At 44.0% G+C, this 27,426-nt stretch overlaps 2 protein-coding genes across 11 annotated transcripts in view; both read right to left on the bottom strand.

The window, feature by feature from the left end:
* Positions 1–19,143, bottom strand: part of LOC118111971 (collagen alpha-1(XXIII) chain) — a 123,824-nt gene extending 104,681 nt beyond the window's left edge. For 3 of the 9 annotated variants that reach the window (XM_035160853.2, XM_035160858.2, XM_035160864.2), the window contains exons 1-2: positions 18,451–19,141; positions 17,766–17,835 (exon numbers count right to left, since the gene is read on the bottom strand). In XM_035160853.2, the coding sequence (XP_035016744.1) occupies positions 17,766–17,835; positions 18,451–18,744 (364 nt within the window). In that variant the 5' untranslated portion in view covers positions 18,745–19,141. Of the gene's footprint in view, positions 1–17,765; positions 17,836–18,450 lie in introns of all 9 variants that reach the window. The other 6 variants (XM_035160855.2, XM_035160856.2, XM_035160859.2 and 3 more) reach the window with 4 other exon arrangements.
* Positions 19,144–19,739: 596 nt separating this feature from the next.
* LOC118111973 (dual specificity protein kinase CLK4) lies at positions 19,740–27,396 on the bottom strand. Of its 2 annotated transcripts, none has more exons than XM_035160869.2 (13): positions 27,238–27,396; positions 25,915–26,075; positions 23,841–24,090; positions 23,113–23,215; positions 22,716–22,782; positions 22,504–22,620; positions 22,221–22,387; positions 22,040–22,134; positions 21,802–21,931; positions 21,644–21,726; positions 21,471–21,550; positions 21,265–21,355; positions 19,740–20,725 (listed from the first exon to the last, which is right to left on the bottom strand). In XM_035160869.2, exons 2-13 carry the CDS (start codon positions 26,073–26,075, stop codon positions 20,510–20,512), a joined length of 1,560 nt encoding a protein of 519 aa, XP_035016760.2. In that variant the 5' UTR covers positions 27,238–27,396; the 3' UTR covers positions 19,740–20,509. The 2 variants fall into 2 exon arrangements, with proteins under 2 accessions (XP_035016760.2, XP_035016761.2); XM_035160870.2 differs by having other exon boundaries at positions 25,915–26,044; positions 27,238–27,392.
* Between the last annotated feature and the right edge of the window lie 30 nt (positions 27,397–27,426).

Below are 27,426 nucleotides of genomic sequence, written 5' to 3'. Positions count from 1 at the left end.
ATCAGATTTTAACATTTGATTTTACTTAAATTATTCTAGAAAGGTGCCGCCAAGTAAAAATCATTATTATTATTAGAGAGCAGAGTCTACTGCCATGCTAACTGCTCTACACAGACTGATGATTGGAGTGTGAGCATGCTAACAATTGATTAAATATCAGAATATTATTGTTTTAAAGGGATTTCAATTCATCCTGAAAAGGAAAAACAGATCTGTACCAAATTTATGAAAGTCTCTTCAAGATCTGTTGAGATGTTCCCCTTAAGGATCATCCACTGGGGACAATGAATGTCTGTAGATAATTTCATGGTAATCACCCACTACTAGGAAATAAAATTAAGAAATTACCAATGATGGTCCCATCACAAACCCAAATGTTTTGGCTTTTCTTTGCCTTTACTCTCAGACTATATGTCAAAAGAAGTAAACATATTTATGTACAGTAATTTTATCAGACGGAACATTTAAACCTGTTCCTGCTAAAGGAGGAGTCCCTCTTGTTCTTTACGACAGCCAGATGCAGGTTCTATTGGTCAGAGTTCCTGATGCTTTCCGGAGCTGGCTGCAATGTGTGAGCTCACTTCCACGACCCTGCACACATGGGCTGCACTTGCAGAACACATCTAATCAGAGACAGGAGCGCGAGAGCACCTTAAGTGTGCGCACATGTCTATTTATGCCGGTGTGCGAGAGAAACGTCAATGAAAAACAGCACTGAAAAATTTAGTTTTTTGAAATTCACTTAAAGAAGAGCCGTGTTTAGCCCGTCTGCCCCCCCGCCCCCCTCAGTGTTACCACAATACCACACCACATAGCACAAATGTGGTACCGCAGCACACAAGACTAAAGAGCCTGCTACCACACGTACAATCACAACCAGCAGGAGAGAGGGCCGTGGTGCAGCTCTCCTATGCCGGCAGCAGACGTTTTCTGCTTCGTATAGAGTATCCAAACTATAGGATGAAAAGAAAGAGGGATAACTGGTGGCTGGAACGAGGCGAGAGAGGACAGACAACAATAGGCTCATTCTGTGGCCCTCAGGGGGAAAAGAGGAGAGAAGACAATCAGTTTCCTCTTTTTCCTGCTCCTTTCTACACCTCCTGTACATGGGACGCTCTGTGGTGTGGGTTAGGGGCGGGGGGTCTACAGTCACTTGGGGACTTGTCTTCCTTATGGGAACAAAGAGCAAGTTCCCATAATGTAAATCATTTCATTTTAAGAAACGACTGAAAGTCTGAAAGTCATTGTAATGTCTTCTGAAGTCATGGAGAAATGTGTGTGTGTGTGTGTGTGTGTGTGTGTGTGTGTGTGTGTGTGTGTGTGTGTGTGTGTGTGTCCCAAAGTCTTCATGGGTTTGATGGGCTGCATCCAAATTCTGTACACATATGACCATGGCTGTGCATGTATGTATGTGCATGTATTGTATTGCACTGTGTGTGTGTCAGCACGTGAGCTTTGCCTTTGTGTACACATTCATGTGCCTGTTTATACTGGCCCCTGTGGTGAATGACATTTGTTTGCTCTTTATAACCAGGTTACTCGTCCTCCTCAGGGCCTTTATGTTTCAAGCTTTTTGGGTCCAAGAACAGTTGGACTAACTCGATTAGGCTCCAACTTCAACGACAACCGAAGTCGAGTCCAGTATCAATGCCTGAAGTCAGATATTGGTCCGAGGGGCCAAGGCAGCGTGTGTGTGTGTATAGAGACTAAGTGACTGATGATTGACAGTTGGGAGACCTGTAAACAAAACACAAGAGTGACAGACTGACAAGGAGACAGATGGACAACTTCAGGACCACTGCAGCCAGGTCATCTGATCCTTTTTTTGTGAAGGGCCATTTGACCCCCTTAAGAGGACGGATCAGGCCGATCACAGACCCCTCATCACCCCATCAGATCTCCTGCTGCTGCCCCCTGTTACATCCTGACCCTTATGTTTGCACTGGTGGAGGAAGTATTCAAATCTTTTACTTAAGTAAAACTACAAATAAATAGACAAAAAGTATCACAGTATTTGCTTTTAAATATACATAAATAATTAAAAGTACTTGCTGATTGAAGCCTAATGAAACAGTCGACCATTAATTGTGCCCACTTTAATATCCTGTTTAATACAAGAATAGTAAAGACGCTGCCTTACAAAATGCAGCAGATGATGCTACTGAAAAAAATTCACTCAATCAAGTTCAAGTGTTTCTTTACCAGTGATGCTGCTGCAGCTAATTCACTAATTTACTCCCTGAATCCAAACCAATAATATACAAATATATGAGTTATACATAAATATTCTAAACCAAATTGTATTATTTGTCTTCCCACTCCAAAAGAGAGGTTGTCCCCTCTAAGTGCAGGTGACTGAAAAAACTATTGTTTAAAGAGTTGTTTGAGCTGCTAGTTGTATTTATTTATGATTATATTGATCTTCTTATGTCTTGCTCTAGGTTTCTTTTTCTGCTTATGGAGTGAGAAGAGGAGATGCGGGTCCAGGGGAGGAGGTGTGGGTGTAGTTGCTCTGTCATCCTGTTTTGGACACACTGAACAGGACTTGTTTGGGGTTTAAAGTTTCGTCCAGGAGACATTATGTGGCTCCACTCTTGCTAAAAAGGTCAGGAGGTCGTAGGGTTACTGGCTGAGGATTATTAGTGGACACCAGAGGCTGGACAAACAACAGCAGAGACGCTGATCTCCAGAAAACATCTAAAACTGAGCTGAGTGAACTTGAGTCATTACTAACAGCCCAAACCCTTCTGTGATCTTTTTCAACGGTCTGTCAGCGGAGCGGACTATTTACAGATATGGGTCTGGTTAAAGTAACAGGAGGGACCAACACGGGGCAAAAATAGACACGAGCTTGCAACAACAGCTGTCTTTGTGTCGCCGTCCACACTGAGCTAAATATACTCGACAATCGTTCCAAGACATCAAAAACTGATGTTTCATATTTCTCCCCCAATTCCTCAGTCTCCTCCCCCCCCATCTTCATCATGAGCCTTATTCTTATTATCTCCGACAGGGAGGTGTTTTAATTTGTCTGTTAGGGGGATCCAGGATTTCTTTTTCTTTTTTTTTTACATTTGTTTTTTTTGGTGTTTTTCAACATTTTCAACAAGGAATAATTCATGGATCAGGCATGTTTAAGGGACTGATATTTATAGGTGTGTACAATTTGGTTCAGACCCAAATAGAATATTATTAAATTTCAATGTGGTTTTCATGTGGGGCCTGTTGGGCCTTGGCAGAGGAATGTGCTCCCTTAGTGCCATTCTACTTTTAATGCGGATTATTACTCTACGGAAAAATAAATCTTGTTAACTCTCACTCCTTAGGTCCCAAAAAAAAAACAAGCACAGCTGCTTTGCACTGTTTTTGCTTTGTCTTGATCGTGTTAAACACACAGACCCACACACATGTAAATTCACATGAAAAGCATTCACGCCCCAGCGGAGAGACCCAGCTTTGAGATGTTAGGTCTACTGTCATGTCTGGGACACGGCCCTGGGGAAAACATGAAAGACGATCGCTCAGTTTAGAAGGGCTAGTATTAATGAATGTGGTCAAAGAGCAAGCGAGAAACAGAGGAAAGACATAGCATTACATGGTAAAGCCTGACCCCACTTTACTGAGGTCCTGCTGAGACGGGGGGGAGGAGGGAGAGGGGTAACGGGGGAGATGTAGAGGAGGCAGTAAAGTCAAGAGCAGGAGGGAAGACGCCACACAGGAGGAGAAAAACGATCTGAGGAAACCACAAACATGAGGAGGTTGTTTGAAAAATAGAGACTAATGGATGGAGCGATGGACTCGGAGGAGCTGGGGAGTGAAAAGATGAGCTGAAGCAGGAAGGAGATATTGGGAGGTGAAACGAGGGGGACGGAGAGGACACCGAGGCAGAGGGGATCGAGGGGTTTGGAGGAATGCGAGCGAGGCAGGGAAAGGGGTCAGCTCAGGAAGGCTTCCAGCTGTGCTCCCTCCACTCTGATCTTATCTGGCCTGTTTGCTTGGGGTACACACACACACACACACACACACACACACACACACACACACACACACACACACACACACACACACACACACACACACACACACACACACACACACACACACACACACACACACACACACACACACACACACAGAGCCCCTCCTTCCTCCCTGCGGTCTCCAGCAGTCATCCCCTCTGTCCACTGTACCTCCAGTAGCCCAGAGTGTCTTGTGTTTCACCTGCTTTGCCTATAAACGCACGGCACGCACCGCACAGTATACATGAACTCGCAAGGACACACAGGAATTCATGTGCGTTTGGAGCTGAACCCCGGGACAGGAAAGATAAGCATCTGGCTACTTACGCTCCATTTACGGTTGTCTGTCTTTCCGATATAGGAGGAAACAGACGTACAGAGCAAATGAAAGTGGAAAAGACTTAATAAAGAGCCATCAGCTGATCTGCCAGGGAATTCATTGTTGTATCCGTCTGATTCGATCACAGCACTGGGCTCAAATAAATCATCACATCTACTTCACATCTGCTTGTTTAAAAGGCCCGGCGGGATCCCCGCTTCCTAAATGTGCCAGGTAACAAATGCCTCCCAACCGTCCGCTCTGTGCTTTGGAGAAAATATAAACCAGGAGAGCAAGACGGAGGAGTTTCAGTGAATTACAGTAGTTGGGCTCCTCAGGGCTGGATGCTGGCACGGACAAGCAGTGATAATAAATATGCAGTGAAAATCCATCTGCACGTCAATCAGACAGAGGATGTTTTTCAGTTTTAGAAAAAACGCCATGGCAAACACTCATGTTCTCTCTGTGCTACTTTGAGAGAAAGTGAATAGCAGAAAAAAAAAAAAAACACTGAACAAATATTGTGTTTGGCTGTGTGCTGGTACCAATGTTTTCCACCAGCGGAGAAAAATGGATTAGGATAGGTTTACAGACCCACAGCGCTCAAAACTACATCGCAGATGTCCAACAACACGCAAAGCAGCAGCGAGGTAATACTAACTATAACTTATAATCTGAGAAGAATGTAGGATCTGGCATTTTAGAGCAGTAGAAGTATTTCTGCTGTTGATCTGCACATAAGCTCGGATCAATCAGGGCCTTGCATAAAAAAAAACATGTAACGAGTCCTCTGCTTTGTAAAAGAAAAATACATAAATCCTGCAAAAGAAATAATAATCGTGCCAAATATCCGACCTCCCGTCTCTATGCCTCCGACAAATAAAATTGTAATAATCCTCGCTAATTTGATCTGCTGTACTTTTCTCCTGCATGTGTGCAGACTTGTTTCTTTGTAGATGATAACATTGGGAGTCAAGCCAATTAAAAGTGTGTTAGAGAAGCACTTAGCACGGGCGGTTTGGCTCTTGCAACTCAACATGTTTTATCATAAGCAGCTTGATTTAAGTCAAGTCTCTTTTTGATTTCGCTCTTTAAGGGCCAATTTGGGTAGTTATAGCCCTTTTTACATACTCTTCATGGTTTATTCCTTGCTTTAAATAGCCAAACTCTTTGTTTAGAGTTTAAAAGCAATCACACGAGGTCTGGGGCAGAGCAGGCAGCACCACGGGCCAAGAGAGTGTTGCAATAGTCGCATATTTGATTATTGAGACAGGAGAGTGCAAATTAAAGTGACACGGAAACAAATTGCAATTCCATTCCATATGTACGCTTCATCTTAAATTCTTTCCTTTCTCTTGATCAGAACAACATTAGACTCTCTGACGCTCCCTCTTCTTCTTCCTCCTGCCGGGGCCCTGCTCTCCCTGCTCGTCCCCAGTCTCTGCCCTAGTTCCACTTCACACAATCAGAACCACATTGACGTGAGAAAACACCCAGAGTGAATAAACAAGACCCCCCCCCCCCAAAAAGGACCTGTTCAGTTCCAAAAGCTATTTAAGAAGTATTAACAGCAAGTAAAACAACGTCAGCGCCATAAAAATGTGCGTGTGCCTCAGGGTGTTGATGTGCGTTGCAGTGTGTGTTTGTACATGTGTGAAAGCATTTGTTGTCTCTGATGCCTTGTAAAACCGCAGCAGCTCTCCACAACTTCATCTCCTTGTGTGTGTGTGTGTGTGTGTGTGTGTGTGTGTGTCATTCTGCAGCGTCCGAAGTGTGACACGAGCAAACACATGTTTAAGTGCGCACAGTCATTGGAACACACTGACGCACGTCTGATGTTGCAGCCACTTCAAAATCCAATCCATCTAAACTAGTGTTTCCCATTAATTATCTGGAAAGTGGCGGCCCGCCATACTCTCATCTGTCGCCCAACAGTTTCATGAGGAATCAACTTGGTGTTCTGTTGCATGATCACTCGTGTACTTGCGCTATCGTCCATCCACACAGACGTCATAGTTTCAGCTGCAGTTGTTCGCTGACCTGCAAGTGGCAAAGCAGTTCTCTCTTCTCTCTCATACGAGAACTTGTCTTTTACTCCTTAGTCTGTGTACCTGTCACTTGAGAATCTGTTGCATTGTACATTCATGCACGTGCACCCTAACTACCGCCATATATTGAATGAATTCTGTGGGGAATGCTGGAAACCCTGCATGGGCTGCAAAAGAACTGGTAGATGTGACTTTTGCAAAGTTGAGAAAAGAAAGTAGGGCAAAAACAAAAAATGGGGGGAAAAGAAGTTTGAAGGCAGTCAGACAGAGAACGAGAGGAGGAGAGGAAAGAGAGATGGTGGACCTGATAGATTGTCCACATGTTCAACCCCAGATATTCCCTGTGTAACCCGACCTGACTGGACATCTGTGATATACTCTCCTGGCTCCCAAAATGCACCCAGGACTCATTTTATTATGATTCTTGAGTGGAACAGCAAATATGCAGATAAGAGGTCCCCATGGAGGCTGGCAATGGAGATGGGCTGTTTGGCTGGTATGCAGAAATGTGACAACGAACACACACACACACACATATGCACACGTTCATACATGAGAAGTGCACCACACATGAGGTGGGCCAACATGCAGGCCCACACATATAGACGCAAAAAGGAATGCAATGTTTGCCCAATATGTAGAAAAACTGATGGAAAGCCGATTTTTTAAAAAGGTTTCAACATCGGCAGGTATATTTTGCTGCACTAAGTTTCTACGTTTCCTCCAACCTCATTACCCCCACATCTGTGCCGCCATCTGGCTGAGTCGGCTAAACAGCGAGCCGCGGCAGCAGCGACGGCGTTCTCAACAGTCACCGAGTGTTTCAATTTAATGGTGACAAGCCATTGTGTGTGACCACCACTGTGCTCTCATTAACACATATTTAACACCCGTTATCGCACTGTCACTGCACCAACGGCCTGAAAATCTGCTGGCAAACATACACACGTGTAATCGGCGATATACTGCACGCGTGAACTTACACACGCACCTGGCCGGTGTCAGGCCGAGGTAAAGAAAAGGCATGTTGACATTATGGTGATTAGCTATGCGCATGACATGGCAATGCAAAATCCATAAGTCTGTGTAAAACGTCTGGAAAATTGCTTACAGGCATTTTCCAGAGTTTGCATTTCACATATGAAGAATGTAGGAGGAGATTGTCGAGGCGTTCACAGCAACACGATAATCTCCATGACATTCGGACGAGGTGCTGGAGCATGCCGGGGAACATGATGTCAGTTCTGCTGCAGAAAGTGTGTGTTTGCAGAACATCGACACCAACGTCTGCGACATTTTAGAAAGGGGACTGGAAGGACATTTTCTGGAAAAATATCAGGAGCTGCTAACTCGGACATTTGCTTCTTACATACAGCCCCTCCAGAAAATTTCCAGGAGAGTGTCCGGAGTTCCGTGCATGTCTGAAATCAGCCAAAGAGAGCTCGGCTTGAAGCTGATAGTTTAAGTGCAGAAACTGTGGTTCGATGTTACGTCGTAGATGTGCTACACGCGGCTGGAAAGACAAAGAAAGAACAGCTGTACGTCTTGGCTGATAAACTCTTCTATTTTGAGAATTTAGCAGATTGCATCTTGTTTTAAATCACTTGAAATTGACCAAAACCCCCCAATGATTCATTGTTTCTTTTATTGAAATTGCAAGAATATAATTATCAAATTATTCTTTCAAAATGTCAGTGAAATACAGCTGCCAGCTATAAAAGCAGGAAATTAGCATGTGGACACACCTGAAGATGTACTTAGTTAAACCCCCCCTTCCTCTTTCCATTGTGTTTACAGTGATAACCATCCCCCCCCAACCTCACTCCTGGCTGAACTTTGGGTTTATGTATACATACGGCAAACGGGCTGATACACTGTGGAGGCACAGCAGCCTCAGGGCATCCAGATCCCTGCATTAAATATACACTCGTCCAACCATAAACACAGACAGGCATGAAGAGAGAGAGAGAGAGATACATCACTGTAAACACAGTCAGAAGTTGAGACAGTGGAGGGGGAAAAAAATAAATTAAATAAAAGGGATAAAAAAAAAGGACAAAGACTGGTTTGGAAAAGGCCAAACGGAGAAAGAAAGCAGGCCTGACACATGTAAATACACCCCGCTGCCCAAGTGCTGGTGTTAAGTTGTTGAGAGCTGCTATCCTGCGCTGCGCTCCGCTCCAACACGCCCTCGCCTCCCTCTCCTGACAGAATAACATGGACCAGTGATGCTTAGGGCTTGTTCAAACGTTTCGGGCCCAGTTTTTACGAGCCGGGCTCTCATTAAAGAGGTGCCGGGAGAGTGACGAGCCTGTTGAGGGGCTTTTACGCTGAGCAGGAGCGTGTTCGGCTCAGCGAGGAGTGGACCATATGCCGGTTGTCAGCGAGGACCCTGCTGCCCCCATCGCCCCCCGGCTCCTGGGGAGAGATACCTAGATCGCTCATTCCTCCCTGCGTCTGGAAGGTTTGGAGGGAGGAGCGATAACCTCTGCTCCAACTCTGCCTCCCCGTTTGTCTGGGTTCACGGTCAGAGATGCTATCTATCCAATAAATCCAGGTGTGTTCGTGTGAGTCCGGTGCTGCAGCTGGATTGAGCCTCGCTACATTCCTGATGGATTAAATGGGCTGCAAATGCCAAGGAAGAGGCCGACACGGGAAACCCATTTCTGCGGATCTTTATCCATTTGGGGCATCTCTCAACAGATGCTGGGATTCAACTAAAGCCTGTTTACATGCTTCATAGGTTTGCAAGTGACAGCATTATCTTTCTTATATGATTAGACCAGAGTCTTCCTGTCCTGTAAATGCAGATACAGGATAAACAGGTCTGGGCATGGCACTGCCGGGTTTCAGCGAGCGATCGTCTGACCTCACGCTGCCGTCAGCCAGACAGATGCTGGTGGTGTTAAAGAGTTTTTCTGCTCGCCCGTTAAAAGGCTATTCACCTTGTCACCTGCCACTTGTGATAATTAAAGAAAACATCATAATAGTTTCCACATTGGGCAGCGTGTCTGCTCAGCACGGGGAGCTCGCTACGCTCTCGCCTCTCCGGCTCTGCTCTCACGACTATATTGGTTGTTGCAGAAAATACGGCGTCCCTGTGAGAATATATACGTACTCTCAAAATATTTTGACACAGACTGATTGTTTGCGATATTCGAGAAATCTATTATGGCTTTGTCATATTTTCTTCGTGGCCGAAAATAAGCTTACCACAGTTGTTTTTGAGGGAAGGGGTTATCCAAACATCCAAACTACTCGTGTGCGGTAATGGTTTCAGATGCATTTCCTTAAACTTAGAGCCAACTTCCAGGTTATTGTAGCTAATATCTACAAAACAGATTCCACATGTGAACATGGAGAATCTGTAGGCGACAGACAAGAAGCTCCTGGTTTCTGTTTCTAGTTTGACCAATCACGTATGGCGTTTGCTGCCCGCAGGTAAACAGTCCGTGTGGAAACTAAAAGAGGTGGATCACATTGACCGAAAAGCATCGGCCATCTGCTTTTTAATTCATCTACATTCATATGCAGACAGCTGTTAAGAGAGATGAGTCAAAATCTCGTCTGGAACCACAAAAGGTAGCATCGTTTGTGTTTTGTGCGAAGAAACAGTCGACTTGTGTGATAAAGGAAAGTAGTTGGACTTTAAAGAGTGGACGGCGAATGGAAGGAGAACCTATAATTCATTATCAGACGATGCTTGACTAATTCATTTCACACACCTCTCACACCTCTGATGTTGCAAAAGACGGCAACAAATATTTCCATTTTCAGGGACAAATCAAATGTGAACTTTTTTTTTTTACTGCTACTTCAGTCGCAAATTTATTGCAAAGCTGCACTGTGCTGCTACAACATTTATAGTTTGTAGCCTCCCTCAGTACAAGAATGTCTTTGAGTGCAACATACATAATATGGACGTCTGCCAAGTCAACAGATTCTGTGGCTCCACACACACACACCGTGAATGTGTTTCTGTGGCGGTGCTCGCAAATCAATTCAAGACTGAGGCTGTAAATCACGTCTGTGCGGTTTTGCACTCTGCTTGATGCTTTTGATGCACACCGCTCCACTGAAAACAATTGGTGTTTTGAACTCATCTGCATCGCACAAAGCATCACTGTATGGAAGGCACCGGATCAGACGTTCCTTTGAAAGCAACGCGTTTCTCACATTCGCCTCAAATGTCAGGAGCTGTAAACATATTAATACTTAATCACATCCAACATTGTTTTGAATGTGCAAAAATAACAACTTATTTAGGATAAACTGTACAATAGTTCTCAAATGCAGAATTCGATCCCATGTCTGTGTAACTATGGTGATAAGGAATCATCTGGTCCGTGTTAATGCTGGGGGGTGTGTTAGAGAATAATCCTTGTTTTGTATCCTAGCACCACTATAGGAGCTGTGCAGGTCATGAGAAAACTGTACTCCTTCATTTATGTAAAAAATAAACAGGCCGTACATATCGGCTGTTGCTCAATCGCAGCCTCTTTTTGGAAGTGACTCTTTGCCAAGTGGTGACGACACTTTAAGTACGAACACGTGCAGGCGAAATCCTTTAAATAACTTATAATTTGTGCTTCCTCCGACAACCGCTCCACATCATTTCCTGCTCCCACTGATCAGGCAACTCTCACAGTGGATGCGACACTATGTCAGTAATTACTTTCAGTGTTGTAACTGATTGGATCCGTCTTCTTCCAAAAAGTTCTTCTTGGTTGCTGTTGCATCTGTTCTGCAATGTTTTACTGCAGAGACGGACCCGAGTGGAAACTGTACCAGTGGCTGAAACACGTCTCTGTATAACACTTTGACTCGACTCATCCTGAGCCTCACTGGTCGGCATCAGACCCTTTGCTCCTGTGTGTGTTCCTGACATCGTTGTGTGTGTTCATGCTGCCGACTGACCAGCCTGTGTCCAGCTGTTGATTTTCCAAATGGCAGAATGTCTGCGCCGCTGTTAAAACACTGGCTTCTCAAAGCCAACTTTAATAAGACGGCTGATGAGAGACGGAGAGGGGAGGAGTTTACAGGTGGGTGATTGTGCATAGTGTGTGTGTGCGCGCGCGCGTGTGAGAGTGTGTATCCTGCAGGTGGTGTTACAAGGTGGAGATTTACACATTACTGAGTCAAAACACCACATTAACTACTTCTTAGAAAATAACTACCAGCTAAAGCATTTACATAACATTTTCCACAGCACATAACAAAGCTAATATTACAAACACGATAATAGCTTGATGCTAAATTAAAATAAATTAACTTCGTGAAGTTCTCTGTCTGCAGATATAAATAAAACAGTGACACCTACATTTCTAAAAGATATCTGCAGTTAAGTTTATTTAACTACTGCTATTTTCATACTTCATGCTTGTTCACTGACCTCCTGTTTACAGTGTTTGAATTTTATTGGACAGCACGGCAAAAGTTTCCTAGCAACCAGTTCACACATTACTACAATAGTTACTGGCGAGGACCTTTTGGCTGTGTCCTGATTCAGAGGCCACCTCCGTCAGAGGACAAACGAAGAGGGCCGCCACAGAGAAAGTCTTGATGCCCCTTGTTTGTTTAACATGTGTACCCTTAGATGTCCACTTGAGTTGAAGCCTGACTCTTCCATTTTGAAAGTGTAAGCATCAGAAGTTTTGGTCTCTCCACTTGCCGTTGCCATTATCTCTATGAAAAGCAATTTGTCAATGAAGTGCGATAAATCCTGAACAAAAGGAAGGAGGCCTTTGAAGGAGCCTTTGAAATGGGACAGCCATAGTCTCCTGAACCGGGACACAGCTACTGTCACTATTATTTAACAACAGTTCAACTGAGCACAAAGCAGAGATGAGGAACAGGAAACAGATGTTCAGTGAGCTCACTTCTCTCAAACTCTACCTCTCAAATCAGACTTGTGTTATCTTCTAGTCTTCAGCCTCCACCAACAATGACTCAAGTGACATCACAAGTGATTTTCACTCAATCACTGTATCGAGTGCTAGACAGTTACTGAGAATGAGGGAGGACGTGTACACTCAAGCTTAGACTTCCAAATAGCTGGTCCGTCAGTCCTGGAGAATGCAGCCCATCCATGGAGAAGAACCTTTTGAACCCAAAATCTACGACCAAGTGACTCAGCCTTTGAGAGACTCAACCATCTCCAAACTAAATATCTCCAACTGGCCGAGAGGCAGCATTCCCCCTCTCCTTCTACAAATAAACGCAGCACACTCGAGCTTCCAAATAAGAACAAGATATCAGGAAGAGTCGCTCATTTCTTATTCCCCTCTTACAGTGACCACGGGGGAATAACAGACACCTCGGCTGAAGGATAAAAGTCACCCGAGGACACAAAGCTCACAGCTGTGCACGGAGAGCTGCTGTCCATATGACTGAAATGAAAGGCTGGGTGCGAGAAAACAAGGAAGAAGTGTCTCAGGCTACTTCCTTTCCGACAGAATCCTCCATATGATCACCACCGATGACGTTAAGAGCTCAGATTCAAGATAATGCAAACATCATGGTTCAATAGCTGTGACAACTCCATTCTGCAAATAAAAACTGGGCTGACGACTTCATCTCGACTCCACCTGACGATGTGAAGCAGCAGGACAGAAATCATTTTGGATATTAAAATTATACCCAACTATTTTCCTTTGGTTTAAAGTCTCCTTTCCCCTGCAGCATGAATATAATAAGCCACCTGGATTTCCAGCCACAGGATACTCAGTTCATAACTTACCTCATAGACCCTGCACACACACACACACACACACACACACACACACACACACACACACACACACACACACACACACACACACACACACACACACACACACACACACACACACACACACAGAGAGAGAGAGACAGAGTATAAGGAACTCGAGACTCGCACACGTCCACATGCAGAGTTAGTTATGTGCTGCTCTCCAGCATATTAATACTTAAAGAAAGTGCCTACAGCCTATTGCAGTGGAACAAATCTAAAATGGGACCTCTTATGAAAACAAACTTCCTGGACTTATTGTTTTAAAATGGTGGTTAATGGATCGTACATGGCCTATTCGTTCTCTCCGTGGCGATAGATTGCACAGGTAGCTGCAAGTTTCCTGTCTGATTTATTATGGCTTTTTAAATAAAACGCTGCCCTGAGGGGGTGTTGGCTTCATTGTGGGTCTCCGTCTCCTTAAAGCCAACTTTCCCCATCTCCTCCTCCAGGTGGGAGAGCAGGAAGCTGGGACGGGAGAGCCTCCCCTCTGCCTCCTGGGCGAGAAGTTGATCCCCAGACAGGGTGGATAACACCAGCAAACCGCTGATGGGCTCCGCACAGGACGCTGCACTGGATTTCTCAGCCTATTAAACATCGGTCTAGTGCAGACAGTGGGATATAATAATAATCCTCCACGTATGCAGGAATTTTGGGGCACAATAAAAACACAAAAAGGAGCTGAGAATTTTTGTGAACAAATGATTGTTGTTATGCGCAAATGTGAAATACTTCAGGACACCCCGCTGTGAGCCTGCGCTCTCAATTATATAAAAACACACAAAACACATGTATGAGGTTCTGTGCTCCCGTCCAGAGGATTAATGAGCTCTTATCTGATGGAAATGGATCCGACTGCACAGCCAGAGGTCTGACCTCCTGCCCTGATATCCAATAAAACCAAACACTCAGATACTCTGCGCCGAGTCCATAGGAACCCCCTCTTTTGGTATTCACCACCTCAGAGCTTGGGCTTTTCAGGAGAAGTTTTTCATGAGTTGTGACATATTTGCACAAAAAGTTGCAAAAACTTAAAGAAAAGTCCAAGATGTTTATATATTTGTTGACTATGAAGTTTAATTTATTGTGATTTTAGTCATATTGAGTTTTTCCTTAATAATTTCAGGCCTCATGCAAGTGTAATTACAAGTATTCAACCTTTCACTCTTTTCTATATTCATGTGCTCTTAAGTCTTCGTTCTGAGTATTCTTATTTTATTATGGTACATTTTCTTCTTTATCACATTGCTACTGAAATAACTGGTGTGACAAACATCTTGAATCTTAGAAAATCTCTGAGGAACAAGGGGATATTCCCGACAGCCTCATCTTTTCCCTCCATCATTATGTCTTGGCGTTTCATGAATTTACGTTACAGGCCTGTTAGTTTTCTAAACCGTTTGTCTTTGTGGCTTCTAGACACCGACAGTAATGTCAATATTAGTGTCCATGTTGCCATTGCTTAGCAGCAGTGTTCTCACCTGAACGGCAAGCGCAGCACGTACACGACTTCCCACATCGTAACCTCCAGCTCGGGAGTTCCATCTGAAGGCAGCATCAGTCCCCACTGTGACTCAGGACACTTCAGGACATGCAACTGTGTTTAACTTTGCCAAATATATTGGATTCATCATTTATTTAGTCAATAAATAAATTAGGAAAGTTGAGAAAAGCCACAGCTTCCTGAAGCCCAAAGTGACATCTTCTATTTGCTTGTTTTGAGCGACCGACAGCTCTAACTCCAAGTATAATTACTCTAGAGTCATAAACGTCAAAGAAAAGCAGCAAATGAGTGTGAACTGCTTTGTTTTAGCACCTTCTCCTGCTGCACCGTCTGCAGTTACTGCTGGATGACGATGGTCTGGCATTTAGTTCTGGGCCCGTGCCCAATTGTGGGCAGACGTTGTGCCCCCTAGTCAGCATCAGACCTGTTAAAGAGCCTTTAAATGCAAATTGCAGAGATGACAATACACTCCCTCTACACGGACAAATACAGGCCCCACATGGTTCTAGTTATCCAAGGCACCATAAAGGTGGTATGTTCATGTGTACGTAATGGATGTGTGCGTACGTTTGTCTGCGAGCATGCGTTGTGTGTCTGTTGAGGGAACAGGCGGGTGCTAATTGCAAACACCTGAAGCTTGTAAGCAGAGTTGGACTCTGTGACATAGTTTTCTTTAACGACGGCTGGAAGTGTCCGTGAGCACAGAGGTGTCACAAAGCTGCTTCCACAGATAAATGTCCAGAGTCTGAGTCTGTACTTGAACTTTATTTACTGACCGAGGCTCCGCTTCTCCATCAGTGACAGAAAAACGACTTATTTCTGCCCAAAGGAAGTTCTTCACTTCAAGTGTCAATAAAGAAATTCAACATCATTTCCACTAATGCAGCTGAAGTGCTGCCCCCTGTTGGGCCCCCTGTCTTCATGCACGCTGAATGATGAGCACCCTGATGCGGAGGGCAATGCTGCTCATGCTGTGTGGTACTCTCACACAGACAAGCAGAAATACCTTGGCCTGTGATCCTGGTGGTGAGAGATTCAAGTTTCAGGTGGCGAGCGCTGGTGCTAAAGGGAGAGAAGGGTCTCTTCTTACAGTGTCGTGTTGAGAGAGGTACCTCTGTCGGCCCCTCAAAGGCTCACTGGCTGAAACTCACCCACACGCATGGGACCATGATACAGCTTGTACGCTCTCGCACAATGACGCAGATGCACGCACAGAACGAGGCTCGGATAAATGCACATAGTAACATTTTGCATCCGTCACATGAGCAGCACTTGGCCCAAACACATGCACGCCCCTGATAGTACCCAGCTCACGTGGCTTCTTACGCTCAAAGCACCAAGAAAAAGGTTTATCGCCGGAGAAACCCTCTTTAGAAGTTAAAAAGAAAAGTCTGTATTTCGCAATCTAATTGAACATGAATAAAACACATGTCCACAGGCATTTGGCTGCATCAAAGCCACAACACAAAAAATAGCCTTTTGTTTCTGCAAAATCAAACGTCCTTATTTAAAAAAGACCAAAAACTGAAATGAAAGGACCCGAAATAGTTGTGGAGGGATTGTATCTCAGTGCCAGAACAGTGTGATTACACAGCAGTGCAGTGAAGCGGACAGAAAATGCAAGGCAACATCTGAGAGTACAACAATAATAATTAATATCAATAATAATAACAATATCTAATGGAGCAATTACATTCAAATGCACAAGTAGGACAGTGCAGGCTGATCTAATCATGTATACGGCTGATTATATTTCTCCTGAGTCATACTTAGTGGGAATGGAACGAACCCAAGAAGTGCAACTGTAGCAAAGACCTGCAGCTTTCTCCAACAGTAACACTCCTCCGACCACTCAGACAGAGCAAGCAAGCGAACTTGGCACCGCACACTTCAGACTGGAAAACAGAATGTGTTGAAAGCGGGCCAGAAATTCCACGAGTGAACGTTTTCACCTGTTCTTGTTGTTGCAGGGCTATTCACACCCGCAGACAAAGCAGGAGAGAAAGAGAGAAAAACAAGAGGAGCCAGGGAAGGAAATTCTCCCAAATCTGCAGATAAGCATCTGAGAAACTTGACCTGTACGTCTTGAAATCTTCTCGATCCAGCACTCGAGTGGAGGGAACCCACAAAAAGCGCACGCACAGTCGAGAACATTGACTTACATTGATTTCCTGGACACTTACTGTACCATATCATACCTTAACCATAGTTACTATTGCCTAACCTTAAAACATGTCGTCAACTTAAAATTGAATGATTTACATTAAGGCTTTTTAGCCCCAACAGGTCCACATAATGTGAGCAGATTCAGATTCACACGCACACACCTTTGCTGCAAGCTACAGCAAGTCTCTTTCCATAAATCAGAAACTTTCCTTTCCATGGGTGAGGGGTTAAAATAGCCCATGTTAACCATTAAATGCAATGCTGATCAGTGGGTCACACCCATCATCAATATGCATCAACACCTAGGAGCACACGCCATCAAATATCTCACTTGACCCAGAATAGAAGAGATTGCATGTTTTCCTCACTTCACAGGTGTGACAGGAGTGTCTGCGTGTGTAACATGATGCGGATCACACACTGTTCTCCGCTCCAGGAACTATCACAAGCCCTGTAATGAACACCACAAGCCAAACGTAGCCAATCTTGGCACGCGGCTGCTCCATGTATTAAAGTGATAAAGCACCCCCCACTGACACAGGGCTGCAGGGCCCAAGGTGGTCGACCCAACCCCACTGACCGGCAGAGTGCTGAGCCACCCGCTGCATATAAAAGGCCCAACACAGGCTTAGGGGGTTGTAATCCCCCCCACACAGAGAAAAGACAAGTATATGCAAACATGCATTTGGAAAGTTCAGGAGTATAAACAGCATCACAAACAGAGACACAATCAGTCAGTCAAGCTTAGACTCAACTTCTCCCAGAGATAAGAACTGTATCTCAGTGTATTGCTTGTTTTGTTTATGTCAGTTGCACTAATGCTGCAAATAACACACACACACACACACACACACACACACACACACACACACACACACACACACACACACACACACACACACACACACACACACACACACACACACACACACTTACGTACCTGGAGGACAGGAGCACTCTTGACCAGCATCCCTTGCTGTTCGCACTTTCGGCATCAGCACCACCACTTTCTGCAGACACACATTCCAGCGTAAGACCAAAATCCCACTTCACACTGCATGCAAACTCTCAATGCACAACACTGTAGGTGATAGTTTTCATTTGATTTGGTTTGAGCAAGATGTGCTCCACAGAATCGGTCACATTGACACGAACAGGTTGATATCATTACACTGAAAACCCATAAACTGTAATGAGATGAAAACCAACACGTTAGCTTTCACTGACAATTACGAGATAATCACGATTCTCTCATTACATGTAGCTCTAGAAAGAAAGGTTTCTTTCCCATGTGTTTAAATCAAATTAATGTCCGCGTCTATCATCAGTGGTTATGTTGCCCTGTAAAGAGCTTTAGTAGTAAACTAATTGGCCAGCTGCATGCACGGCTCATCCCTAAGGTCATGCATTAAAAAAGGGACAGATTTTATGAGGAATTGTTAGAGTACAGCTCCCAAACAGTGCCAAGTCTGCGCGTCTGCAGAGCCTCACTGGATTCCCTGTCATTACGCACACTTTACGCACGGCCGAGCAGCGCGTCTCTCAGAGGTTCCTGTGAGCCACATGTGTCTATCTGTTAAAGAACAAGTGGTTTTAATTAAATCCACAACAGACGAGATGTATACCTCTTCCACGAGCTTCCCTATTGGGACGCTGAGCTCTGGAACCAGGGTCCCGTCCTCGTTTAGAAAAGCCCTGTGCGGCGGGCTGAAGACGGACGCCTTGTCCATCTCCATCTGCAGGCGGGTCTCCAGCTGGAAGGTCTTGAGGCTCATGAGGAGACACAGGGCGATGGAGCTCAGGGACATGAGCAGGCAGAGAGCGACGGGCAAACCGGGCAACCACCGCTGGACCGCAGACTTGGGGGCACACTGGCACACCGGCTTACTCTCCCCGGCTGACTCGCTGGCTGTATCCATCCTGCTTCAGGGTTGAAAGTTGGCAAAACAACTTGGTTTTTTCTTTGTGTTGCCCTGCAAGCTAATTGCAATTAGCCTCTGTGGACTCACTAAGCAGCGCTGTTAACACGTTCACAACCCCCAGCTCCAGTTCACCAGGCGCGGGGTTCAAAATGAGTCTTGGAACAGGAGGCGGTGCGCACCGGGTTTACGCCGCGCACAGATGGGAGCGATCTGGGCACTAATGACAGATGAAGCGCCTGCTGACTCGCGGGTCGTTGTTTTTCCTGTTGAGGAGCAGCCGACGTGCGTGTGCGAGCGCAACTACAAATGGGTCCAAATGTTTGCCTCCCTAAAAGTCGCATGTTCGACTGGTGGAGATGCGCCCGCCCTGCGGACCACGTGGGAGGCTGCAGATTGACAGCTGCGAGACTGAGAGGGTTTGGATCAGTCAACTTCTGATGAAACGTCAGGGAACTTAAGAGTGAGATGGTACAGTCCGCTCACCTGGAAGATACGAGGACGACTTGAACAATGTAGATCGCTGTTTGCCTTGTTAGTGTCATGCATTGTGAAAAGTCGTTAATTAAATACATAACCGGACAATTACGGAGTCAAGTAAAGTTGCTGTATATTTTGCAACAACGCAAATATCCTGCAGTCGTCGGTTCTCCCCAACATAGAGGCACACTTCACAAAGCAGCTGACCGTGCAGGTACCCTGTGAACTGGTGCTTCCACCTTCAATATAGAAACTTGAAACAGCTTTAATACTCATGAAAATGTTTTGTTGTTTTGTTTTTTTGCCCCACACACACCACGGCTACATCCTTAAAACTCGACTAAGCTCAACGCTCAGGTGGCTCCTCCGTGTTGCTCCTCGGTCATTTCACTTTTACGCAGTGTTGCCAAAGCTCTTTACTGCCCCCTTGTGGTTTGATACAGCGACAACACCATATATTTATCAACATGTTTTAATCACTGAGCTGTAACACAAAGACTAACACGGACACACTCTTGTAGTCTATTCACGTTTATTGAGAAAATGCACAGGATGCAAAAGTTACATAAGTCAGTGAAAAAAAATATCTGAAAGAGGTATTTACAAAAGGTTTCTCTGCCTGCAGTAGCTTTTCTTAAACACCTACAATGCTGAATAAATTATTTGTGCTGCGATCAAAACAGAGCACGGGCACAGTCACGCATGAGCAAATGTAGCAGTAGCGAACTTTTACCTCCCGTTCACTTCCACTCTGTGCTAGCGAGGAGGCGTCTGGAACATTCACTTTGTGTAGCAAAGCCAATCTGCAGCGTGGCTTCGCATGGAGTTCAACTTATTAGCTTCACATTTGCGTATGTGTGACCCTGTCATTAAGCATATCTGTCTGTTGCATTACCCATCACCGTCTTGTCAATGCACAAACAGAACGTGGACAAAACCAGAGTAGAAAGGAATAAAAAAAAAAAGAAAAAAAAAAGAGTGGCTTACAAGTATATATTCTGAAGCTACAATTTAAATTACAATGGCAAATAAATAGAAATCATTCAGGAGAATTCATTACATCAGAAACATGCCAAGGATGAAAACGCATGAGGATGCGTGATTTTAAGACACACTGGTTTCGAGACAGTACACAGCAGAGCAGGGCAGAGGACTGATACAGTCAGTAAAGGTACACCTCTCCTGGAGAGTCAGGAACTAGAGGCTGGCACTGGGCACCAGGAATCACAGGGACAGCTAGGCCTTGTGTCCGAGGTTACAGGTCAAAGTTTTCAGGTTCCGGAGTTCAGTCTTTTTTGCTGCTTTTGCTGCTGCTGTCTTTGCTACAGCTAATGCTGCTGCTACAACTGTTTTTGCTGCTGCTTTTGCTGTAGAAACAGGAGAAGAAGGGGTGTCGGAGGGCCTGTTCAAGGCTGAGGCGCTTAGCTGGGTCGTACTCCAACATCTTCTCTATCAGGTCAAACATCTGCTGGTGGTCTTCACCCTTAGACAACATGTAATGCTGATGGGAAAGAAGGACAACTGTTAATGTGTGTCTTTGAAAGTTCATAATTAATCTAGTGCTCAGCATAATATTCTACATCACATGTGTTCATAAAATGTATATTCAACTGATTTTGAGGACGTTTCCTCTCTTATATCTTAACAATATGAGATAGGATTGATTTCTCAGAATAATTCTTTGATCTAGAGTCTTAAAAATCAGGCATCTTTAGGAGACTGATATTTAAAGTGCTATTTGGTGTAGATCCAAATTAAAATCCAGATCGTGTGAATTTAAATGTGGTTTCATATGGGGTCTGTTGGGCCTTGGTGGTGGTATGTGCTCTTACATCTTCATGTCCTCGTTGTGACAGTCATGAGCTATGTAAGAAGTCACTAAGCAAAGCCAATTAGTGATACTTAACATGATGCAACACATAATCAGAGTTTTGGAGCTGTTGAAAGATGTTTTTAAAATCACATTTACTAAAAGCAGGTGTATTCATCAGCACTCCCACACCAACTGTCTGTAGTCATCTCCAGATCTATTACTCTTACCTTGAGCGGTCTGCAGTGTTTTCTGACATATCTCCCAGAGGCACCGTACATGTCCCAGTCGAGTCTGCACCGGTGAACAAACCGCCGTTTCCTACACAACACACAGTAATTATTTAGCAGAAATCATCCCACTAATACTCTCAAAGCCAATCAATAACACAGCGATCAAGACCTGTAAATGAATAGGTCTGTTAATGAGTTCCTACTTGGTTTTCTGCAGGAGGTTTGCGGGGATAGGGCCCAGGACTCTCTCCATCATAGCAAGGTGCTCTTTGCTGTCATGGGTCTGATAAAAAGAACAATACGAGGCAGATTAATAAAAACAATGGTAAATGTCCCAAGTATTTATCAATTCATGATGCTCTCTACTGCCACCTACCTGGAAGAGAGTGGATCCAAGGTAGTACTCAAGGAATATACAGCCCAAACTCCAGACATCACAGGAATGGTCCCAACCCAGATCTGAAAGAGACAATGTTAACTCAATCAAAAGGTACCAACAAAGGGTCGGCTGAAGTGTTGAAAACAGCCACTTACCTAAAATAACCTCAGGAGCACGGTAGTGACGTGTTGACACCACAGACGTGTGGTGCTCGTGTTCATACGTGGCATTACCAAAGTCCACAATTTTCACATCTGGGTTCTTCAATGTTCGTTCATCCCGTCTCTAAAAGGACAAAAACACAATCATATCCTCAAACAGCTGCGGGAACAAACCATGAGTATTGGGCTTTTGCAGGTATGATTCTTTTGGTTAAATATTTAGGACACTTACTTTGACAGAGTTGTACTCCATATCGTAGTCTGAGTTGATGAAGAGAATATTCTCAGGCTTCAGATCTGTGTGAGTCAGCTTGTTCTTATGCATAACTGAAAGACAACACCACACACAAATCTTAATCAATTTTCGGAAACATATTGTATTTTCTGTGTACGAACATGTGTCTACTACTCACATCGAATAGCTCGGATGATCTGGTATGACATGCGTTTGATGTGTTCAATGGGAAAAGGCTGGAAGTTGTTCTCCTTGAGAAAATCATAAGTGCTGAGGCCAAGCAGCTCAAAGGCGATACAAACATGGCCATGGTAGTCAAACCAGTCCAGCATGTGCACACACCCACTAGAGGAGGAAAGATACAACAGATGTTAAGTAAATTTCCTGTCTGTCAAATTCTGAACACAATATTCTTAAACTTATCTAACTTGAGTGGTATGAAGTTACTCTGGATGACTTACTATCTCTTGTCAGAGTCAAGCGACTTCAACTGTTGAAGCACCTCTACCTCAGACATAGCTGCATCACGGTAGCGGTCTATGTTTTTAATGATCTTCAGAGCCAGTCGAGCTCCATCCCTTGAAACACAAAACATAAATACATTCAATATAAAATGAGAGAGATGGTCGGAAAAGAAAAACTATGTAGAAATATTAATGAGGATTATACTTACTTAGAGTGATCTATGCATTCAACGACCTTTCCAAAGGCACCCTCTCCTAGAGTACACACAATCTCATCTACAGAAAATAGAGAGGTCAAGTTAGAAACACAGCAGTGACAAAGGGAAACACTGTCCTTTGGCTGGTTCACTGCCGGATGTTACATTGCTGTTTAGGTACACTACTATAACAGGCTTCTCAACATTGGCATATAACTCTACGCTAAATAAGTTACACTGACTAGCGATATCAAACCAAATAGATTAAGTCTTTTCTAGTCTATTCTATTCTATGGCCCAAATACTTCAGCCAATAAATTACTGTTTAGAAATAAAAAAAACCAGACAAAAAGAGAGTGAGAGGCACAATGTGTGAACAGAAGAAAAAAAAAAGGTATATATTCTATACATCTCGCTCTTAGCATGTCTCCAGTGTGATAGATGAGGTGACCCTCGCCATCATCCTCAACACTCCTGGATCTTTTCCTGCTCCTGCGGGGATGGCTCCTCCTCTGCACCGGAACCGCCCAATCCGCCATCACATCAATAACCCATCAGTCAGCCAGCACCAGGCCACCACAATGGGACACCGTCATTCATTCAACCAGGCCAAGGGGGGAGGTGTAGGGGTGGATAGATTCGGCCCGTTCAGTAACACCGCCAGGCGAATGGACGGAGCAGCAAATTCAAATTCAGCCCCGTCAGAGAAATTGGGCGCCAGCCACCACATAGTGTGTGTTACAGAAGAAAAACATGGCAACAAGATTTTCAGATGAGAAACTTTCTCAGAGTAGTACAGAAAAAAACTGAACTTGAGTGATTACAGTCTTTCTACATGTAGTTCTTTGTAAAAAATCAGGTCCCATAACTTCCCACTAAAATTTCAGCACAAATACATGGTCCTTTTTTGTCTTGCAAATCTATACAAAACTCTGAATCTCTTATTTCCCGAGCCCTTAAGCCCCCCTAGTTGTCATTACTGGAAATCATGCTTAATAGTGAGGTGCAGAACACCCACAGAGATACAGAAAGACGACTAAATAGGTGTTAAGCATTGGCTTAAAACCTGTAATAATGACCTTTCTCATTTGGTGGTATAGACAGGGAAGGGGGTAGAGGGCAGAGAAGTGTTCATACCGTGGAGGACCTGTGGCGAGAGTGACTACGCCTGCACTTTCGGTCTCTGTGCCTGCGACTGCTTCGCCTGCTGCGACCACTCCGTCCACTACGCCCCGATGACTTGCTGTAGTGGTGCCAGTCAAGGTCTCTGTTCTTGCAGGTGACTTCTCGACTTTCCTCCTCACAAGCCATGACCAAACTGGGGTCCTGGGTGCGTCCTTCCCGAGAGTCTAGCCTCTGGTTCAAACTGCGGGACTCCAGGTAATGCCTGCAGACAAAGAAAAATGAACAAACACAGGTGAAAAATAAGAACTACAAAGCAAAGGTCAGATCAGGCAAAGCCTTGTTCCATGTCTGTGATCAGGCTCCTAAGTGTGAACTGTATTTGACTGGTCAGAATGGTCCGCCTATTCGCTGACACTCTACCCCGAGCCTTTTATGCAACATTTGTAATTAGCAACATACTGATTTATAGCTCCCATACCCAAGCATCTTGTTCAATGAGAGGGTACAGTTCTGAAAACATTTTATTGGCAGGGTGTCAATATCCAAATAGCTCTTTTGGGTGTAAGCAAGTGCCAAACATTTTGGCTATTTTAACATTCATACGACTTCTCCACTGGCAAGTCCCTTAAAGCTGTTCAGCACAACCCGATGGAGCATAAAACAACATGTGGTTCTACACCAAATATTAACACCTACTAGTATTGCACGGTATATACTAGAAAAGTTATTGTGATACCCAGCCGTTAAAACGTTAAGCTGACTAATTTTATTAGTATCAGTAGTTTAAGAATGACGTCCGGGTCACAACGACTGAGGAACGCCAGCGGGACATGTGCGCCGCGAATGTCTTAATGTTGCGGTTGTCGGTTGTTCACACCGGCAGCTGAACAGGCTCAGTTCACCTGAACTTCTTTATATAACTACAGCCTCCCTGAAGTTTCTGGTATAACTACAGTATTTCCTTGTTTAAATGTAGTCCTATGCACTCAAGTAAATACCAGTACTATGCAGTTTCCGCTTCTGCAATTACCAGTGCTATGCAGTTTCCGCTTCTGCAAATATTTCACAATAAAAACCCTTTAAAAACAAATGAATAGATTCAGTCAACAGAAACGCTGGAATGCGTTTATTTAAAAAAATAAATAAAAGGGTAGCCTATAGGAAGTGTAACAAACATTAATGTTTTAACGCGAACGTAACCCAAAATTCAAGACCATGAATCTCTAAAAGAGCAGCGTGACTCGCAGCTGAACGCAGTCGATGTTCCAGCTCTAATCTGTTAACATAGGCCCTGAAATAAAGAGCAAGCGGTGTGCTCTGAGCGCGAGTGTTTATATACAAGCTGCCTATTTCCTGTGTGTGCAACGCTTTGCTTTCATTCCATGCAGGCGAACCTGCAGTGCCTCCTTATACATAGCCTAATGCTATAAAGTGAAGGCTACTTATCCAATAGTGAGGTGCACTAAAGCCACCACCAAGGTTTCCAATCAGTTCCAGCACACCTAGCCAGGAGGTCATGTTAGCATCTAAGCATCCAAATAAGACCAAGAAACACCACAGCCCTTAGCACCTCGATGGTGTCAGTTGTCATCTAAGAAGAGGTCGGCCTCTCTACAGGATTAAAATTAGAGTAGATATGGAAACATCTTATGTAAGCCCACTGGCTCTCATCCATGCCCGCAAGAAGCTAGAATTGCTAAACTTAAATACTGTACATGCAAATATTATAATTTAATAACAAAGGGATCAATTATTACACAAATTATGTGCAACCAAGAGAACAAACCTTATCACATAAGCTTTGTGTTCTACAGTGCATATACAATCATCAATGTGGAATACACAAGTAAAAAATATCTGAAGCCTTTAGTTTAATTCAAATAAAATAGCATTTCTGCAGAAACATAAATAGCACCAAAATAAAGTACCAACATTTAAATGGAAACAAAATGGGGTCTGTAGTAAATAGTGATTTGATTTATATAGTAATATGTGGCGTGATTTTTTTATGTATAGGTTATGATGCTGTTATAACTTTAGTGAGGAAGTACTTGACAAAAACATGACAAAAGCAATTGATAATTACCCCTCATGTGCGTTGAGGTGGCGGCGAGTTCTGCTGGACTTGTTTTCTCTTTCGCTGCTGTGCGAATCTTGTTTCCTTCGCTTGCGACCCTCCATTCTCTCTTCCCAGCTGTACTCGTCCAGCCAGACACCTGGGGAACGCATTCGTTTTAAGTTGCGCATCTGGAAGACGGAATAAAACAAGTCGTAAATGGCTACATGGAATCCCACGGAATCAAAGACATTTAATTTCGTTACAGCCATGGTCAATCCACAACAGGACGTGTCTGCCGAGAACGCTCCCCATTGCAGGGAGGCCATCATACCGCTTCAAGTGCGCCTGCAATCGGTTAAAATCGAGCTGTAGAGTTTATAGAAGAGAATATTTAAATAAACTATATGTAAACTAATTGAAAGATTGACTCTAGATGGCTTCAGATTGGACAAGTTCAACAATGTAACTTAAGCTTTGCAAACACTTGACAAAAACAATCATACACTCTCACTTCCGCTTCTCTCTAAAATAAAGGGTTAAATTCAAGATATTTGTTCCAGGTTTATAATCAAAGTTGTTATTATTAGTCAGAATATTCCGCTATATCAATCCGCAGCGATCTTGTTTACATGCAGCTCTTGCGCCATTTAAAGTGAAATGTGACACCAGCAACACCAAACTGCCGCAAATAAACCAGAAACATGCAGAGATCGACCAGATCCGCTCGTTGCAAGTCGCACTTTTACTATCACTTGGTAAAATGCTTAGAAAACATGAAACGCAACTAAATCGGAACTTGCAGCTAACGTATGCTCGACGTTTTCATAATATGACATAGGCCTGTTGGGGCCTGTTGAACCACAAACTGCCCACTTTACTCCATTATCGTGTTAATTGATAAGGTAACAATAGACTGAGGTTTTGTGAGTATTCTGTAACAATACGTATTTAACTGAGTGCATGCGAGTAGATAAAGAGACGCTGTTGTCGAGCTGCAGTTTGTTCTCGATTCAAAGGCCCGACGAGCACTGAGCACATTAACTATCAACCCATGTAACAACATTCATGTTGACTCCATTAGCCGAATCGATGATGTAAAATTAACCTTCATTGTGATGTTTTAACAAATTAAACAACTGGAGAGTGTTTTCGTGAAAGAAAGTAAAAACTGTGAACCTACAACATCCGATGAAACGTATTTCCTCGTCATAAGAGCATATGTCCTGTCGACGAGACGTCGAATATCGGAGAAGCTAACAGGCTAACGTTAGCTTGACTCACGCAATACATTAAACGTTAGGAAACACAATAACATGGCGACTGGAAATGAGTACAACAAAATGCCCTTACCCCACGTGAACAATGATAAACAGTAGGTTTGTGAGTTTGTGAAAAATATGAACAAAGAAACTGGAAAGTGTCTCCAACTATTCCTCTTCCAAGATGGCGACGGTCGCTGAGTGCTGGAGCGGATACGGACCAGAACGTTCGAAAACACGTAGCATGTCGTCACCGTCACGTGCTACGGCTCCGCCCACT

This window comes from Hippoglossus stenolepis, chromosome 7 (assembly GCF_022539355.2).
Source record: "Hippoglossus stenolepis isolate QCI-W04-F060 chromosome 7, HSTE1.2, whole genome shotgun sequence".
Classification (NCBI taxonomy): domain Eukaryota; kingdom Metazoa; phylum Chordata; class Actinopteri; order Pleuronectiformes; family Pleuronectidae; genus Hippoglossus; species Hippoglossus stenolepis.
The sequence above is the reverse complement of the archived record's forward strand: the minus strand, read 5'-3'. Positions and strand labels throughout refer to the sequence as shown.